General features: G+C 50.0%; 1 protein-coding gene across 3 annotated transcripts in view; it reads right to left on the reverse strand.

Annotated features, from left to right (window-relative positions):
* The window catches only part of NTN1 (netrin 1), a 96,462-nt gene that overhangs the window by 32,126 nt on the left and 46,578 nt on the right, over positions 1 to 17,758 (reverse strand). For 2 of the 3 annotated variants that reach the window (XM_057423972.1, XM_057423971.1), the window contains exon 2: positions 12,882 to 13,070. The exons of the other annotated variant lie outside the window; for it this stretch is intronic. In XM_057423972.1, coding sequence (XP_057279955.1) covers positions 12,882 to 13,070 — 189 coding nt within the window. The remainder of the gene's footprint in view (positions 1 to 12,881; positions 13,071 to 17,758) is intronic. 3 annotated transcript variants of the gene reach the window in all.

Genomic DNA, 17,758 nt, shown 5'->3' on the forward strand with positions numbered 1-17,758 from the left:
GAAATAACTGTCCTGATTTAGTTCTTTCATAAAACCTTTAAGAAAAAAATCTGTGATGAGTGCCCGTGGCAGAGATGACCAGGAATTACTGGTGGAAAATGAAGTTATTTCCTGCTTAAAAACCTGGCTGTGGAGGAGAAAACAAGGAATGGGAATATATAGTGAGGCTTTAATGGGGAATGAGGGCAGTGGTGGGGGTGCCTGTGTCCAGAAAATGTGATTTTTCTTATATAATAGCCATGACCTGGAAAGAAGGGAGTTAACATCATTTCTAGGTGATCACCTTCAACTTGGCTAGTCCAAACATGAGGAAACCATGTAGGTCTGCGAGACTGACACAAAGTGGCCAAACGGGTGAGAGGATAGCAGAAAAAAAACAGTGTGCAGAAGGATGCATAATTGGAAGGAGGAAACAGGATGGCTTATGCATGCTGAAGGATCCCAATTAACTACAACCACTCCAGGAAAAGATCTAGGAGTCAATGAAACATCTGGCTGATTGCAACAGAGCTCAGAAGAGCAACGAGATGGTAGGTTATATTATGAAAAGGGTAGAGAGTAACACTGAATGTAATATCATGACACTACAGAAATCAATAGTACGTCCTCAGCTGGGAAACCAGAGTAAAAGGCGCAGAGAGGCACCCATCTGAGGGCGATGGAAAAGATTAGGAATGCCTTGCCAAGAGACGATGGAGGGATGCCAAGTAATGCATAGCGCCGAGAAGGTCAGACAGGTGCTCCTCTTCACTGGTCCTTAAAACACAGGAACAAAGGGACATTCAATGCATTTAAAAGGCAACCTTTTTCGATGATAAAAGGAAATGCTTCTTTGCACTGCACGTAATTAACTCGTAGAACTCATGCTACGAGACACCGTGGCAAAGGCCCAACAGGATTAGATAGGCCTATGAATGAGAACATCTGTAGTTACATTAGCCGGGATTAATATATATTCGGATATAAGCACTCCAAGCCAGCTACTAACTGCCTGCAGTTAGGAAGAGATTTCCCCTGGGGGCATGCTATTGCAAAACTGTCTGTCGTGGAGTTTTATAACTCTGTCTGAAGCTTCTAAGACAAGCCACTATTATATGCACAAATCTGCTGAGGCAGGCCATCGTCCGCTCGAGCAGAGGTGATGGTGCATTTTTCTGCCTTAGCTGAGATTTGGCTGGTTTGGGACTAAAAAATACCTGAAAGCAAGTCTTAGGACCATGCATGGGAGGATGCGAAATGCCCTGCTGTGTCTGGGCCACTGAAGGGTGACAAACAGCATGACAAAAATGCAAATATTTTTCCACCCCTGAGTTTAGGTCAGAGGTATTCCCAGCTGCTGATCTGCCCACACATACGTGTGCTGAAAGGTAAACAGTGGGCTAAATCTCCGGGCTTAGCTCTCTTCAAGTGTGACCTTTTCGGAGAAGGCACCTGAAAGGATCTGCATTTTTATAGAATTAGCATCTTCCTGTTTTGGGGAAGCTGCTTCCTTGGGAGGTCTTCAGAATGATGAAAAATCCATTCGAACAACAAAAACACTCGCTATCACGGGGTGTCCAGATTCCCTCCTGTCACACAGTATCTGCAATAACTCCAGGGCTTCCAGATTTAAAAGCCCAAAGCATGATTGCTTTATATTGCGCCGTGCATGAAGCACTAAACCAGCAATGCATTAAACCTGAAAAAAAATACCTTAATTTGCAGTAGTCATCGGTGAAGGTTCCTGTTCTGAGAAGGAACCTTCTTCAGGAAATCAGTCAGTTTCAAGTATGAAAATAAGTACCCTATAGCCAATGTGCCTTAGGTACGTGTTTATATTTAACCATGCTTTTAAATGCTTTTCCAAAATCAAGGCCAAATTGCCTCCCTTTGATTGCTTTCCTTCTTTCCTCCAAAGACTCCAACTGGAGCAAAAAATGTGGTACAGAAGCTTTCTGCTGGAAAAAAAAAGCACCAAAATCAAGCTTCTGGTGTGGACGCTTTGATTCAGCAAAATGTCAAAACAACTGAACTGAAATTTTCCTGTCACTTCAAAAGCACAGCCCACGTAACCCTGATGCAGTAAATATATTTCACTTAGTCTTATGGTTTAGTATTTAGAGGTATGGTTCAGACATTATTACTTAAGTAAGCTTTTGTGTAGTTGTAGAACTATTTTCTACTGCTTCACTGTCTTTAGTAACTTGGATACTTTAAATCCTGGTTCCAGTGAACACATCACCCTGCGGAATGCAAGGTGTGTGGAACTGCTGGGGTGAGTTCAGTTGTCCTCCTGTAACTGCAATCCATGTCTAAGGTGACCCCAGGCTTGAAGGTGTCCCAAAGACTGGACCTGGGCAGGGTTTCTTTAGCAGATTTTGTTTGGCTCCTGTCTTTGGAGAAACAATTCAAAACAAGAGGTGCTCCTTCCTTTGAAGACCTACCCTGGTTACCTGTCTGTGGGCAAGAAGGGCTATGGTCTGGTATCTGTGCACCTGAGTGGTGCGGAGAGGTTTATGCTGCCTTTGGGGATCCTGCAGGGATGGGCAAGAGCTAATTTAATGACAGCTCCCCAGCACAGGTGGCACATCCCACAAATCCCACAGGTCTGTGTCATGGAGAAGAGAAATGATGGTATTCAGTGTGTACCCACCCAGCCTGGCCCCAGCTAGTTTGCTAACCAGAAGCAGAGGTTGAAATGTCTCTGTGTTAACTCTGAATACTAATAATGGCTTACAATATTAACTGTTAACCACTTTGCAATGAGATCGTCAGCTTGTCTGTGATATTGTGAACTGTATTTAGTTCTCCAGAGGATCATGTTCACGCACAATGTCCCTCGGCACATTCTCTTGGAGATTTAAAGGTTTCTTTGCCAGCAGAAAATGAATTCCCCCTTTTATCAGGCAAAGCCAAATAATCTCTTGGTGTTTCACAGTGTCCCTCCTCCTGCGCCGCTTCTCAGGGCTCTCCCATTTCCTCCTCCTGAGCTGGCACTCAGGGAAGCCAAGGGCTTTGGCGCCCTGTAGTTTGGGCCAAATTTCACAGATTAGACCTTGCCTTTGTCTTCTCCTTAACAAGTAACAGACGGGGCCCACAATGCCTCCAGTGAGCAAGAGTCGCTGCTAATCCAGAGAGGGCTTTGAACCACAATAAATCCACTTTTCGGGCAGGCGCACTATGGGCAGGCATTAGTGATACAGACTCAATTATGACAGTGCTTTCCAAAAGGCTTGAATATTCTCTTGTTGAGAAAGTGCTAAAGTTTCTCCTGTCATCTCAGAGCTCCAGCTTTCAGGTGACTGCAGGAGAAGCTGGTGGGGATGCTGAGACACCCAGGGGTGAAGTACTGGGGCTTCCTTCTCCCTGCTTTGCTGGTAGGACTTGGCTTTTGTCATGGAGGATGTCATTGCTTTTATTTTTCCATCAAAAAATGTCAAAACCCCCAGGGCAGCTATGCCCAAGCAGAGAGGCACATTTCCTGGGCATGGTGTTCTTGTGGCTCTAAAGCAAACTAAGGCTCAACTTGCCCTCATGGGAGACATTGCATGAGAAAGAGTGGGTTGGAAAATACTCTTACTGAGGGGGTGGGGAAAGGCAAAAGTTTTCTCCTCCTGATGCATTTTTAGGCTGGCTTCTGAGGAATGAGATTCCTATGGGCATATTCTACCACTAATAATACTTCAATCAAATCTGTCAGCAGAGAAAAAATCTCAGAGATAATGAGGTTGCCACAAGCCTCACAAAATGAGACCACTGGGTAGACGTGAGAGAAGGTCTAGGAAAAGCTCAGCAGGGGGCATCCCTCCAGTGTGCACTGCCCTTACCAGACACCAGAGCATCCACAGTGGAGAAAACCACCAGCAACACTCCTCGTGCCCATGAAAGGTTGCAGTGGGAGCTCCTGGGGCACTGGATTGTGATGATCTGGGAAGTGTGCGTTTAACTGGAAAAGATCCTTTTCTATCAGAAAAAATCCTTCTTGTTTTAGGAGGGTTAAAATCAGAAGAGGGTGTGTGGATGAGCAGGACAGAACTTTGGTTTAATGTTCAGGAGAGAGCCTGGAGAACTTTTCACTGTCAAGAACTGATCTGAGACAGGAAATTATCTCAACAGATTGAAAACATTTAGGGGAAGGCAAATTATTCCTTTTCCCTCCTCTGTCTTGGAGATATGTGAAGGTTTGGCTGCGCAAACAAATTTAGCAACTTTTGTTCTTAGTCTGAGACTTGTGATGGAGAACTGCGCTGTATCTGTTTGTTGTTTGGGGTTTTTTTAATAGAGTGCAAATTCTCCTCTGCTGTGTCGCACCCTGACACTTCTGAGAAGCCACTGTCCAAACCTGCCCCTCAGGATTGCCTACAGAATGTTTCTGCTGAAAAACCAGACTCAAACCACAGTTTTGAAGGTAGTCAGCCCCAGATTTAGCCAGTAAATCTTCTCTAAGGCAGCATCATTGCAAGGACAATGCAGAGCTCCTGTCACAGAAAACACTGTCTACATTTCCCTAATGAGCTGGATCATCCACATGTCTAACCTGGATTTGGGACTCAGATACGAGCTCCATCTCCCCTTTAAAGGTGCTGGGGGGAAAGTTCCCAGGCTGCAATGGAGAGCTCGAGGTCCTTCAGAGGGTCCCTGGCCGAACCTCCTTGATCACATCTTGGGTCCCTGAAGTCAGTAGAGTGTCTCATCCTGACCCCTCCACACAGTGCTGGCAGTTTCTGCCACTTCTTTTACCCTTTCTGCATGCTTTTTCAGCTCACCCATTTGAAAGCTGTTCCTCCCTCCCTTGCTAAAAGTGATGAAGGTTTCCCACTGCAGTGGAGATGCATCTCTAAACTAGATCACCCAGTGTTGTCCTTCTCCTGGGAGGTGGGGCTTTGAGTCTTGGTCTCACTCATTTGCACAGAAGGAGCAACTGGTGGGTGTCTTTGAGAAAGAGCATATGTGGGAGTGCCACACCTGGGGCATCACCGGGACCCTGGGTGCATCTCTTGTGGGAGCAGGTGCTCCTGGATGCCCTGGGAGTGTCGAGCAGACACATCAGAGCTCTGCTCTGGGGTTTGTGCTGCAGGTCATAAAATCCCAGACTGGTCTGGGCTGGAAGGGACCTTAAGGCTCCTCCAGCTCCAACCCCTGCCACGGGCAGGGACCCCTTCCACTAGAGCAGCTTGCTCCAAGCCCCTGTGTCCAACCTGGCCTTGAACACTGCCAGGGATGGGGCAGCCACAGCTTCTCTGGGCACCCTGTGCCAGCGCCTCAGCACCCTCCCAGGGAAGAGCTTCTGCCTAAGAGCTCAGCTCAGTCTCCCCTCTGGCAGGTTAAAGCCATTCCCCTTGGCCTGTCCCTACATCCCTTGTCCCAAGCCCCTCTCCAGGTTTCCTGCAGCCCCTTCAGGCACTGGAGCTGCTCTCAGGTCTCCCCTTCAGGAGCCTTCTCTTCTCCAGGCTGACCCAGCCCAGCTCTCTCAGCCTGGCTCCAGAGCAGAGGTCAGGCCCCTGCCTGGTGAGATGCTCTCTCATTTACATCCAGATGTCTTCCCAGCCCCTTTGAAGGCTTCTCAGAAGCCTCTTCCTCAGATCCCCTTCCCTGGTTCAAGTTTGCCTTTAGTGCAAGTTTGTCTCTCCTGGTTTGGCGCTGCCCAAAGGACGCTCCTCTGGCAGAGGGAGCGTTGCTGAGAAGGGCTCTGGAAGTGCCCAAGTGGCTTTTCGGAGGAGAACAGAGTGCCCAGGCCAAGCAGCACCCCCTGCCTCAGCGCTGCGGCAGGGCTGGGGTCACAGCATCCGCCCGGTGCCCCGGGCAACTGCGCTCCCAGGGGAGTCAAGGCATGCAGCAGAACGTGCCTGGGTGGGAGCAGCGTGTGGAATGATTGACTGCTGGAGCCTGGAGGCAGCTGCAGCTGGAGGAGACTTTTGGCATGGAGGTGACTTTGCTCTGATCTTGTCACCGGGCACAGGCAAACCTCTCTCCACAGCAATGTCCCTTGGTGCTCCGCCAGTCCCCGGGGCAGGGTCACCGCACCAGCCCTCTGTGCTTCCTTTGAGCATCCAGGCTTAAATCACAGCCTGCCTGAATATATTCCACTGAAACACACTGTCTGTTTAAATGCTGTTGTACTGTGGGAGGTGGCCCTCATTTGTAAAACCAGGGAGGAGGAAATCAGTGGTAAGTTTCTGGGAGGACCAGACATCAGGATTTTATCCTTGTCCCAGTTAATTTGCATCCAAATAGAGACCAGCTCCAATACTGGATCAGTTCCAGGGGCAGATACAGGGAGGAGCAGAAAGTGACTGCTTCAGCTCACCAGTGGCTACAAACGTGAAGCTGGAACGTGGTATCTGTGGTCCCTAAACGTGCTCCCCAGTGCATGGCATCATCCCTGTGTGCTGCGTGGAGGTTGGTGGAGCTTCTCTGGGCTGAGGGAAAGGACTGTGTATGGCTCCAACTTTTGGTTGGCTCCTCGCTGGTGGCTCACATAGATCAGACTTAATTAGAAAGCCCTTGGAAGAGGAAGGCACATGTGCAAGGAAGAGCATGATGAGGGCTGGCACATGGAGCCTCATCTGGACTGAAACTGTTAGAAAGTGTCTCAGTAGCTGGGTTTGCCACGGGAATATTCCACTGCTGCAACACTGAAAATTCTTCCCACTCCAGCTCGTACAGAAGTGGCTGCTTAATTTGATGTTGCTGCTCATGTGTCATTAAAATCATGGATTTTTAAATTCTGACAAGGGCAGGTATATGTCTTGTGCTGTGCAAAAGTCTTCAGTTAAAAAACCCCAAACCAGTCCTTTTCCATGTTGTCACAGTACAAACTAAACAGTTCAAGAGTTTCTGTAATAATCATGTCCCTTCTTTGCTTTGGGACTCTTCCAGCCCAAGTGGGTGAATGGTGCAGCTCTGCCCTAGCTCCTGGAGGTCCCATGGAGGTGGCGGCACTTGGTGGCAGTGGTAGTCAAGCCTCTTGTGCTGCCTGAGGACACTTCCACCAGCAACTTGTGTGCATGGGACAGGGTAAAGCTGCGGTTCTAGAAACTTTCTTCAGCCAGTTTGTGTGCCCAGGGGCTGCTGATGACAAGTTTCAGGTGTAGAAACCATAAATCAATGCTTAGCACTTGTAATAATGGCAATACAAAGAATTATGGGGCCTTGGGGAAGGGGGTAACTAAGGCATAGCCACTAACAAATGTGGTATGGAAATACAGCTAGAAAACTGTTCTCACAGCAGTGGAAGAGCCATATCCTGTGGAGAAAAGAAAGTCGGTGTCTGACAGGTCAATGCCTTGAAAGTCTGAACTTTGGTGACCAAGCCTTGACACAAGAACTGGATACAAGCCCTGCCAGCACTACGAGTTGGCTCATCACTCATCTAAACAGTAGCTTTGTCTGATCTTCAAGAGGAAGAAAAGGAGAAGAGGAAGGGAAGGAAGTTTGATAATTAAGGACAACTCCCTGGGATGAATTAATAGAAAGTATTGCCTTGTGAAACCACAAATGAGCTGGATGGGCACCAAAATGACGTTGCTTTGGGGAGAGGACATCTCTCTTAGGATGCACTTTACCTCCTCCTAAGCTGGACACCAAGGGTAGATCTCCTGCAATGATGCCCAGCAGTGATGGGGTCCCTGAAGTGATGGGAGAGAGCCTGCGGGAGCTGGCAGTTGTTGCAGACAAGGAAAGACTGAGGTCAGGAGTGCTACCAGGAGCCACCACTGGTGGCCCTGCTGGCCCAGGGACCCCTGGGTTAGGGGTTTCAGCCAGGCCACCCTATGTCTTTGGGATGTAAGGTTACCTACCCATCAGCTAGCTGTGGACTGGGGACTGTGGTGGCAGGGAACATCTCTGAGGCTGGAGGGATGCTGACCCCAACTGAAACCTGCAGAGGTGCATCACGGACAGGCTCATCTTCCCGTTGTATACTGGGACATGGCCCGTGGGACACCGACAGTGGGACACCAGCGAGCCCGTCCTCAGACTCTGCTGTCTAATGCGGGTTTTACCCCAGCTGCCTCCTGCACCCCAACTTCTCAGCGGGGCTCCAGGCAGCGGGAAGAAATCACATCTCCCCTGGCTTCAGCCTCGTGGAAATGAGCTCTCCGCTCTAAGCTGGTCACGCAGCTCCCTCTATAGTCAGTGGAGAGAGACGGGGGACTCGTCCCACTGTCCCTGTCACCAGGGCTCTGCTCTCCTCTCCAGGCAGCACAAGCAGCCAAAGGAGTTCAGCTGCACCAGTTCCACCCGCCACCTCCCAGATGCCCGAGGAAAAGCTGCATCTGCACCCTTGAAATCAAGGGCCGGAGGCTGAGCCCATGGAGGCAGCACTCAACTGTCTCTGCTTGAACCCAAACTGTCTCAAAAAGCAAATGTCAAATCTTAATCCTTTCTGGGATATGACAAACAGGCAGGTAGGCTGGGAGTGCTTTTCTTTTTTCTTTGCACAAGCCATTAAATAATCCTTCAACGCTGATGGAAAGGTGCCAGGCTCAGCACCGGGGAGACCGGAGACCCCATTCTCTACCAAAACACAGAGCACTAACAAATGTGACCTCTCCAGGTGCCAAATCCTGCCCCTCCACAAGGCATTTGCTCTGGCAGCCTCAGCACAAGTGAATTCATAACACATATCATTTGTCAGCTTTTCATCAAAAAGTGTGTAAATCCTTTCCCCCAAGTGCAGAGCTGTTTCACAGCCAGGCTATAAAATCCTGCAGAGTCTCTGTTCCAATAGAATGACATTAGTGCCAATAGTCTGGCAAATATCAGGGTGAATTTAATCAAAAGAACTAACACTGGGGCCCTGATTCCCAGTGGCCCATGACAGAGCGGAGCGGACAGGGGTTTGCTGGACTGAGATGTGGAATTTCACTCAACATCATCTGGAGCAGAGGGAAAGCAGAAGGAATGGAAAGCAGGGCTTCAGCATTCTGGGAACTCTTCACGCTCCCACAAAAATCAGCGAGAAAAGAGGACTTCACCGTTGTTATGAGTTTTAGAAGGTGAACACGCAAAGTTTCATCTAGCTGGGGCTTGGATTTGATGGCTCTGGCAGAGGAGAGGGCATCCTGTTGCGATGAGCCCATCCGTGCCCCTCGGTGGAGGAGCGGCACCACTACTGGAGTCTTCCAGCCCCAGTGTCCCTGTCCGGGGCCATGCAGAGATCAGTTGTGCGGTCTGACCACAAAACCCCTGAGCCCTTGCTTGAGTAACTGGTGTCCCTGGGCTCGTCTGACCACCCACCCGCAGCAGGCACGGTGCTCCATCAGCTCCCAGTTCCAGCCTGGCAGGCGCTGGCGCATTCCCAGCGTTGCCACTTCATGCAATATCTCCGCTCCATCTGTCATCAATTCCTTTGCATGTGGTTTGCAGACTCCATGCCCTGCTCTGCCTGTTGCTGGCTCTGCAACAGGGCATCGCTGGGGACTGTCAACGGTTTATCAGGCTTGCAAGGAAATAAATGGAACGGGGGAGGAACGTGGCATGGCCCCAGTGCTTATAACCATCAGGGTGACAGTGATCCATAAATCCAAAAACCTGTGCTGCTGAGACAACCCTTGATCATAAAAAAAATCTTTTAATTAAAGATCATTATACTTTTGGCCATTAGAAAAGCACCCAGCCATCTGCTGGGGCAGGAGGACACTGCCCAGCTCCAATTTCTGCTCCCCCTTTGCTGCCTGAGCCTCCCACCGTGCCCTGTGACACACACAGAATTCTGTGGCATTTTCTTTTTCTCCAAGTTAAAAGAAAAAGAAAAAAGTTGACCTTGTGCAAACATTTCTGCTATTTTTGCACAAATAACAAATCCAACTGTTGGAAATAAAGCGAGTCATGCCTCTGTGATTTTCTGATGTTAGACGCTTTATGAATTGAGGTACATAACCCAGTGCATAGGATGGGATGAGAGATGGGAAGCACAGATGAGAGGAAAGTCAGTTTAGCTGGATGTGTCTGTTAGGCTGAATTAATACCAAAATCTCTTTGGCAGTTCTTTCATGGACCATTTGCAATGAGCTCACCCAAGCTCGTGCACGCTTGCTGGCGGGTAAGCGTGCTGCATGCTTCCTTGGCAGCTCCTGACCGGCTCATGAGGCACCAGGGCTCTAGGAGATGCATTTGTTGAAATGTTATGTGTGGGACATGAACGGAGCAATGCGATGGTTGAATGAATCAAGTCTTACAGAGAAAACACAGTCTGCTGGGTGAGATGAGACATGAGGCAACTGTGAGGGAGATGGCAGATGCTACAGGATGGTTAATTCCTTAATTCTAAACACATTTGGTCAAGATGAGACTCTGGGAGAGGTTTGCCCATCGGCAGATGGCTCGGTGAGATGATGAATTAATACTGTTATCAATGGGGAAATGGTGAGGTTGTTACATGGCAGGGTTTGGGTTTAAAAATGTTTTTTAGAAATGCCTTTAAAAACAACTTTTGAAAGATTGTTTCCAACAATTATTTCAGAACAGCCCCTGAATCCGGGAAGCAAAACAGGGAACATGAAATCCCCTGTGTCAGAGCAGAGCTCAGGAAAATGAAGTTTCAAAGGAATGCCTTTGCTGCAGGAAACTTCATTTCGCTCGCTTTTGTATAGGACGATGGATTACGCCAACAATAAACCATTCCGGCTACTGTGAAATTGTGCTAATAGGCTGTGGGTCGGGGAGCTGCTCATGCATCAGCATATTTATTACATACCTTTGTATCTGTTAGCTCCAATAGCCACAGTTTTGTTAGAAACCATGGGGGGCTGGAGAGCTATTTAAATTTGGCGGTCTCAGATTTCAAGAGCAGGAGGCAGGAGATGGAAAAAGGACAATTGCAAAGAGCATTTAATGGAGTGAATGACCCAGCAACTGGGAAATTCACCCTTCTACAGTGCTGAATGCCTCCTGAAGGCCAGCACACACCTTCTTGCATGCTTGTTTGGGGAAACCGAGGCACAACATGGCTCTGAGGTCTCCCTCCCACAGGTACCACCTGCACCCGGCTGTGGGTTTTGGGTACAACCACTATGCTACCAGCCAGGGAACAGCAAGGATAAATGGGCAGGAGATGGGGAGCGGGCTGCCTAGCTGAAGAGGAGAGCTGGAAAAAGCAGGAGCAAGGAAGGGCCTGGGAAATGCTGAAGTCAATGAGACAGAGATGGGTACGTGTGGTCATCACTGCCAACACAGGGCAGGGACTGCCTTTCCCAGGGTGGAAAAGCTGGGGATGGACAGGAGATGGGATCTGCCCTACCCTCCAGCTGAGCATCCCCTCTCTGGACTGTGCCGCTGTGCAGATCCCTACTGATGCACAGTGATCTGGCGGCTAGGAAAAAGCACTTATCTCCCACAAATCCCACCAGATCCCCAGGAGCTCCCATGCTGAGGAGGCAGCCAGGATAAACCAGAGCCCTGGGAAGAAGTGAGCTGTGCTTGTGCAGGGCAGGGAATTCCCACCACAACCCCAAACCCCTTTCTCCGGAGCAGGAAGGTCAATGAGAATCAATCTCTGGTCATCAACAAGTGCCAGTTTGAGCATACCGCTGCCCAGGGTGATGGATACCCGCCTGCAGCACTGCCCGGCCCGTTCCAGAGAAGCCTTCACAATCTCTGTTTGCCTCAACCTAATGCACTGTTGTTCCTTCAGCTGTAGCCCGTCTGGGAAAGCACAAACATGAACATTAGGACACAAATCCACTCGGCAGTGGCTGGCAGCTTGCTCCAGAGTGGAGTCCAGATGGGATATGAGTGTTGGGGCTGGCCTGGGAAGTGGCTCTGCCCAAAAGGGCAGCTCCTGACCTCCTCCAGAGCCATGGGTTGGGTTAGCATCCCACCAGCCCTTGTTGGATGGAGCTGTCAGTATCTTCCATGCAGGGCAGGTTGAAAAGGGCTCACTGAGATAGTCTTTATAAGGTGAAAAGGGAGAAGTTGGGTCATCTAAAGCTGTGATTTCTTTTTCTGCTTTGGCACAGAGCGTGTTTGTTCTCAGTGGAAAAAAAACAACCCAAAATAAAAAAATACCCCAAAACTAAACAAAAACATGAAGGAAGAAGTGTTCTCATTAAAAAATAGGGAATGCTGAAGACCCAAATCTTTCCAACCAAAAATACCCAGCTCAGGCCAAAAAGCTTTCCATTTCTCATTGAAACGAGTCTTTAAAGAGAAAAGAGATGAAGTTTTCTGCAGGAAGGCCCAGCATCTTCTAATCTGCTTTTTTTTTTTTAATGTTTGCTTGATTCTTTTAGCTGTGTCTCAGGTTCAGGATTTAAATCTCTTCCAGCAGACATCCGAGAGTTAAAAGAGTTCACTTGCAGAATTTGCTCTTATTGCTGCTCTGCCCCAAGCCCCGCTCACTCTGATGGCCAGTAAGCATCAAAAAACTCCATTTGTGGAGCTCAAAGTGAAATTGATTCCTCTTCTACTGTTCTCACCTTTCCCCCATTCACTGTGGGATGTTGTGTGTGTGGGTTAAGTGCTGCCTGTCCCCAAGCAGCACTGGGGTGAGGGTGGAGGATGGGAGCAGGAGATGGGCTGATTTAAGGCACTACATCTGACCCCATACCTGGGAATTTATGCAACTGTGCCCTTACATGGGTGATGACCAAGTTATCTGCAGTTGTTGGAGTGGATGTAGCACAAGTTTCAAGTGATAAAACCTGAAATAATTTGAAGTCATCCTTACCAGTGAGGACTTCTTGTATATTGGTAGCCTTGTCCTCACTAGGAGGATGGGAACACCAGGGAGAGGTGATGGCAAGGAACTCGGTGGCGAGAAAAGTCCTTTCAAGGGATTGGTTTGAGAGAGGGAGGAGCAGGAGAGTTTGGCGAGAGCAGGAGCTGCGGAAGCAGGAGCAGCAGGAAGTGGCTGAAGAAGAAGCTGTGTGGTCCCAGCCAACCCACCCCTAACCCAGTACCTTTGCAGGCCTTGCGGTGGGAGATGGGCTTGCTGAGGTCCCGGTAGAAGCCCTCCTTGCAGTAGTGGCAGTGCCGCCCGGCAGTGTTGTGCCGGCAGTTGAGGCACACGCCGCCGCTCTTGCGCCCGGACAGCTTGTAGAGCTCCATGTTGAAGCGGCACCGCCGGGCATGCAGGTTGCAGTTGCAGGCTGAGAGAGGTGAAGAGAGGAGACCATCAGCATCTGCACCGGCCATGGAGGTGCCAACCCCAGGAGAGCCGGTGTGCATGGGGCTGGGCACCCTCAGGGTCCTACCAGGATGTCAAAGGATGGGATGCACTGGTGGCACCTCTGGCTATGGGAAGATAACTGCTAACCCACATCCCTCCTCTGCCAGTTCTGTGTGGTGAGTCCAGCTTTTTGGAGGGGAAGCTGAAGTTGCTGAGACCTCGTTTCACCACTGTGACTTGCAACAAATATGCCTTTTGCCTCTCCCCATTCTTACTGTGGATTAAAAGCTGTGTGCTGGCAGAGCTGTGAGGGCAGGGAGCCCATGCATGATTAGGAAATGGCAGTGCACAAGCCCTCAGCTGCTCCTCCAGCTTTGTGGCAAGCGCTTTGTCCCATGCAAGCACTGCTCATCTCTCTTCTCATCTGCTCTTGCACTGTGGTGCTTCATAGAATCATAGACTCATGGAATGGTTTGAGTTGGAATGGACCTTAAAGCTCATCCAGTTCCAACCCCTGCCACGGGCAGGGACACCTTCCACTAGAGCAGCTTGCGCCAAGCCCCATCCAACCTGGCCTTGAACACTTCCATCATGCTTCTGTTGGTACAATCCCCTCCAAACGCTGTGAATTCCCCTCGTCCCAGATGTTCCCAGCATTCCCACTCTCACCACTCCTGACACGTGTGTGTCTGAACCCCAGATATAATTTCAAGCCCTTCCTAGGTAACTTCTCCCCTGTCTTTCCTTCCCGTGCTTGGTACACGTAGAACAGGGTTCTGTTACATGTCTACATCCCCGAACAGGCCGATAAAGCCTCACCTCTGGCTCTACATCTCTCACCCCACCACTGGGACAGGGCCGGCCTGGCGCCCAGGTCGTCAAACACCAAAAAGTCTCCCTCTGCTTTGATTGCACGTGCTGTGACTGAACCTGCCTGGAGAGTCCCCACCATATGCAACCTAATGTCAACACAAGGACTGTTTTAACAGGGGGCCTTTGCAAAGGACAGGACTTCAAAAGCTCGACCCCTCGCCTGCCTCTCCCCAGAGCTGTCACTGGAGCATCAAGAGGCAGAGGCTGGGGCTCTGTGCTTTGCTGAGAATTTTATAGCTTGTTTTCTTTTCCCTTTGCTTTTATTTGCTCTTCACCCCTGAACAATGCATCTGTGCAATGCCAACCCACAGCTGGGCCTCTTCGGCTCAGCACGAAGGTGTCACGGCTCTGGGCTTGTCACCTTCCTTTAGAGTACAGACATCTTAATCCCTCATTCCTTCCTGTTTACCTTATGGTGCTTACCCAAGACAAAGACATGTTATATTTGCTTAATTATCAAATTTCAGACCAGAAAATTACAGTGCAGTTCCGGATTATTTATCAGGAACAATCCCCAGCTAACTCACGACATGAAAGCAAAAGGGAGAGAAAAATCCTCCGGGCACGTCCAACCAGCAGGATGGAGGCTGTTCCCTCCGTGCTTTGCTACCTGAATTCCTCTGGCTAATGCAGTGAGGCCAACTCATGTCTCCACCAAATGCTGGCAGAGCAGGAGAAGCAGCCACCAACGTGCTAATGGTGAGAAGAGAGGCCTGGGAGCGATTTGCCTGCCGTGAGAAAGTGAGATTCCTGACAGCGAGCAGGGTCAGGGCTTTGCGCTGTGGTTTGCCTCGCCTTAGATGAGCCCACCAGAATGTGGGTGCATTTGTCATCTCCCAGAACAGGAGGGAACCATCAAGGAGACCGGAGACACAGCTCCTGCGTGCAGAGGGAATTGCGGCAGTTTAGACCTGGACACATCGGCTGATGCTGCGAATGCACTTAAATACCCTGTTTGCAGCTAAAAGAAGTGCAGGGGCATGCACAAGGTGCTTTCTGCAACCCCCTTGTAGATTCTTCCCCTTCCGTCTCACTCTCAGGAAAAGCACTTTGTGCTTTGCCAGGAGTGCTCAGCTATGCCGTCCTTTCCTCATGGCGTGCCAAGGAGCCTCTGTCACCACGATGGCTGCACCACAGACAGCATTGTACAGAGCATAGAATTATAGAATCCCAGACTGATTTGGGTTGGAGGGACCTTAAAGCTCGCCAGCTCCAATCCCTGCCACGGGCAGGGACACCTTCCACTAGAGCAGCTTGCTCCAAGCCCCTGTGTCCAACCTGCCCTTCAACACTGCCAGGGATGGGGCAGCTACAGCTTCTCTGGGCACCCTGTGCCAGCGCCTCAGCACCCTCACAGGGAAGAGCTTCTGCCTAAGAGCTCATCTCAGTCTCCCCTCTGGCAGGTTAATAGGGGATTGGAGGCGATTCTTGCCCTGCAGAACACGAGCTGAGCTTTTGGAAAGGGGATGGCATTTTTGAAGTCCCAATACTTGTTTTACAGAAAGGACTCAGTGATGGTTCCCTACAGAGCCTTCCCTCAGGCATGGACCAGCTGAGAGGTGCATCAGGCTTGCAGCATGAAGGATGTCTTCTTGGATGTAGCTAACCACCAAGGCAACACCTGTATCAATGGCTTGGCCTCAGGGCTCAGCTCAAGCAGAAGAAAGGAAGATTTAACTCCGGCAGCCTGAAGGTCTGTCCTCCCTGCTGTAGCCTGCGACCACATCTCCATCGTTCAAAACCTCAAGACTCACTAGCAGCTCTGCCTTTGGTGCTGCAAACCACAGGATTTAGTCCCTGTTGACTAACATGAGAAGGCATTTCTCCAGGGGGTGGCTTGGCCTCACAGAAGACCTCATTCTTCCTTAAATCTGGTAGAAATGCATGTTTTCCAAAGAGCATGAAAGCTCACTTCCTCCTAAAACTCCTTTTTTAGGAGCACTGGACTTGATACTTGAGTGTTTTGCAAGACTGCATTGGCAAATCCCTTTTTAACATTCAAAGCTGAGCCCACCCGAAGAGTGAGTGAAAATCTTCACATTTCCCTGGGCTGCTTGATAAGCAGAAATGCTTTTGCAAAGCCAGGAAAGCAAAACTCCTGGGGTTTTCTCAAGATCCTTGCAAATATTTCCACTGGTCCCACCAGGCCGAAGCTGCGCAGGAATGTGGAGGAGTAAGTGGAGTGTGCAGAGCTGCCTGCAGCCCTGCTCCCAGGATCCATTGTACACTGATCTTCCAGAGGTGGGAAAATCCAGTCTGGAGAAGGGAAGAAGCCAAACCTCACGAGAAGCTGCATGTTGCTCCCCAAAACATCTGTCCCTGTCCTCATCCAGAGAAGAGGACCTCATTTGTGTAGCTTCAGGAGCAAGTGAGTGAGCTGGGAGAAGGTGTAGGCTGGTAGAGCCCCTCTCCATAGCCAGCATCCCGGCACTTGGCGTCCCTGTGAGCTGCCCACAAGCACCCCAAGCAGCCAGGCAGTGATGGCCACTTCTCCACTGTGACTGCTCAGATTCGTTTGGCTCTGTTAGCTTAGCCTTGGCTCTGTCCCTTCCTTCCAGCTGCACTCCCAGGGCTCTGAGGACATCCGCTGGGCAACAGCTGCCTCCCAACCCCATCACATAGTGCTTTTCCATCATTCACCTCCTCCTAATCCACCTGTTTGTGCAGACAAGGTGCCAAACCAGCTAAAAGAGAGTGGGTTTAGTTGAAATTACTGCCTCCTGGGCTCACCCTGAATGCTTGGGTGCTGAGTGGCCAGTGCTGTGCACTGCTGGCTACCAGCCAGGGCTAGCTGGCAGCTCAGTCTGTATGTAGCCTGATGTGTTTGCAGATGCCCAGTGGGAGAGGGCTGGTCCAACAGAAGGAAAATAGCCATCCTATTTTTCCCTGACAATAGGACATAGGAATGAAAGAATTAGGGCAATGAATTTAATGTCCCATCTTGGCGTCAGAAAGTCCTTGCTGGGACGATGTTGGTACAACGTCATGATGGGATCCATCAGGCTGGTCCTGCTCCCTCAGAGGAAACCAGCAGTGGGGGCCCAGAGATGCTTATGCAGACAATGCCTGATCCCACCACTGTTGCCTTGAGCTGGCCGTTGGGACCGACAGGAACCCATCAGCAGATCGTGATGCTTATGGATCCCAGCTCCAGATCTGCATGTGGTGCTGGTGCCGCGGGCAGGGTGTGCGGCTCTCCCAGCCACGTTTCCCTGGACAGAGTTGCTCAGGAAATGCGGCTCCCGCCCACCCTCTGCCTTGCCCAGTGGTTAATCCCCTGCTGTGCTAAAGCATTTTGCCTCCTTCCTAACATGAATTTGCCTGGCTTTAATTTCCAACCATTGCTTCTTGGTTTGAATTTCTCTGCCACAGTAAGTGCTCTTTAGCAACCCATCTTTTCTTTCTATGAATGCCTGCGCCAGCTGCAATAAAAATCACCTCCCAGTATTGGCATCACCTATGCTCCCCACGCTTTGCTATTCAGCCAGTGGAGAGGACACCCCTGCATGGGCTGCAGCCCCAGCTACGGCAAGAGCATGTGCCAGGTGCTGAGACTCTCCAATAAAAGGTTTTGGCTCCAAATGCTCAGATAAGCCCAGTGCTGTTGTCTCCTGCTCTCTTCTTTCTCTTATTTTGCCAAGGACCTCACAGGCCTTTTGTTCGCTAACTTTATTGCACACAGATGTACAGAGCTTCATCAAACAGTCTCTACCTGGGCCGCCAGGCTATGATATAAATAACCAGGTATCACTTAAACACAGATGTTTAGGAATCTGGGGAAGGTTGGGGCGGAAA

Source organism: Pezoporus wallicus, unplaced genomic scaffold (assembly GCF_028554395.1).
Source record: "Pezoporus wallicus isolate ANWC-B61680 ecotype Strahan unplaced genomic scaffold, APGP_CSIRO_Pwel_v1 contig_7876, whole genome shotgun sequence".
NCBI classification, from domain to species: domain Eukaryota; kingdom Metazoa; phylum Chordata; class Aves; order Psittaciformes; family Psittacidae; genus Pezoporus; species Pezoporus wallicus.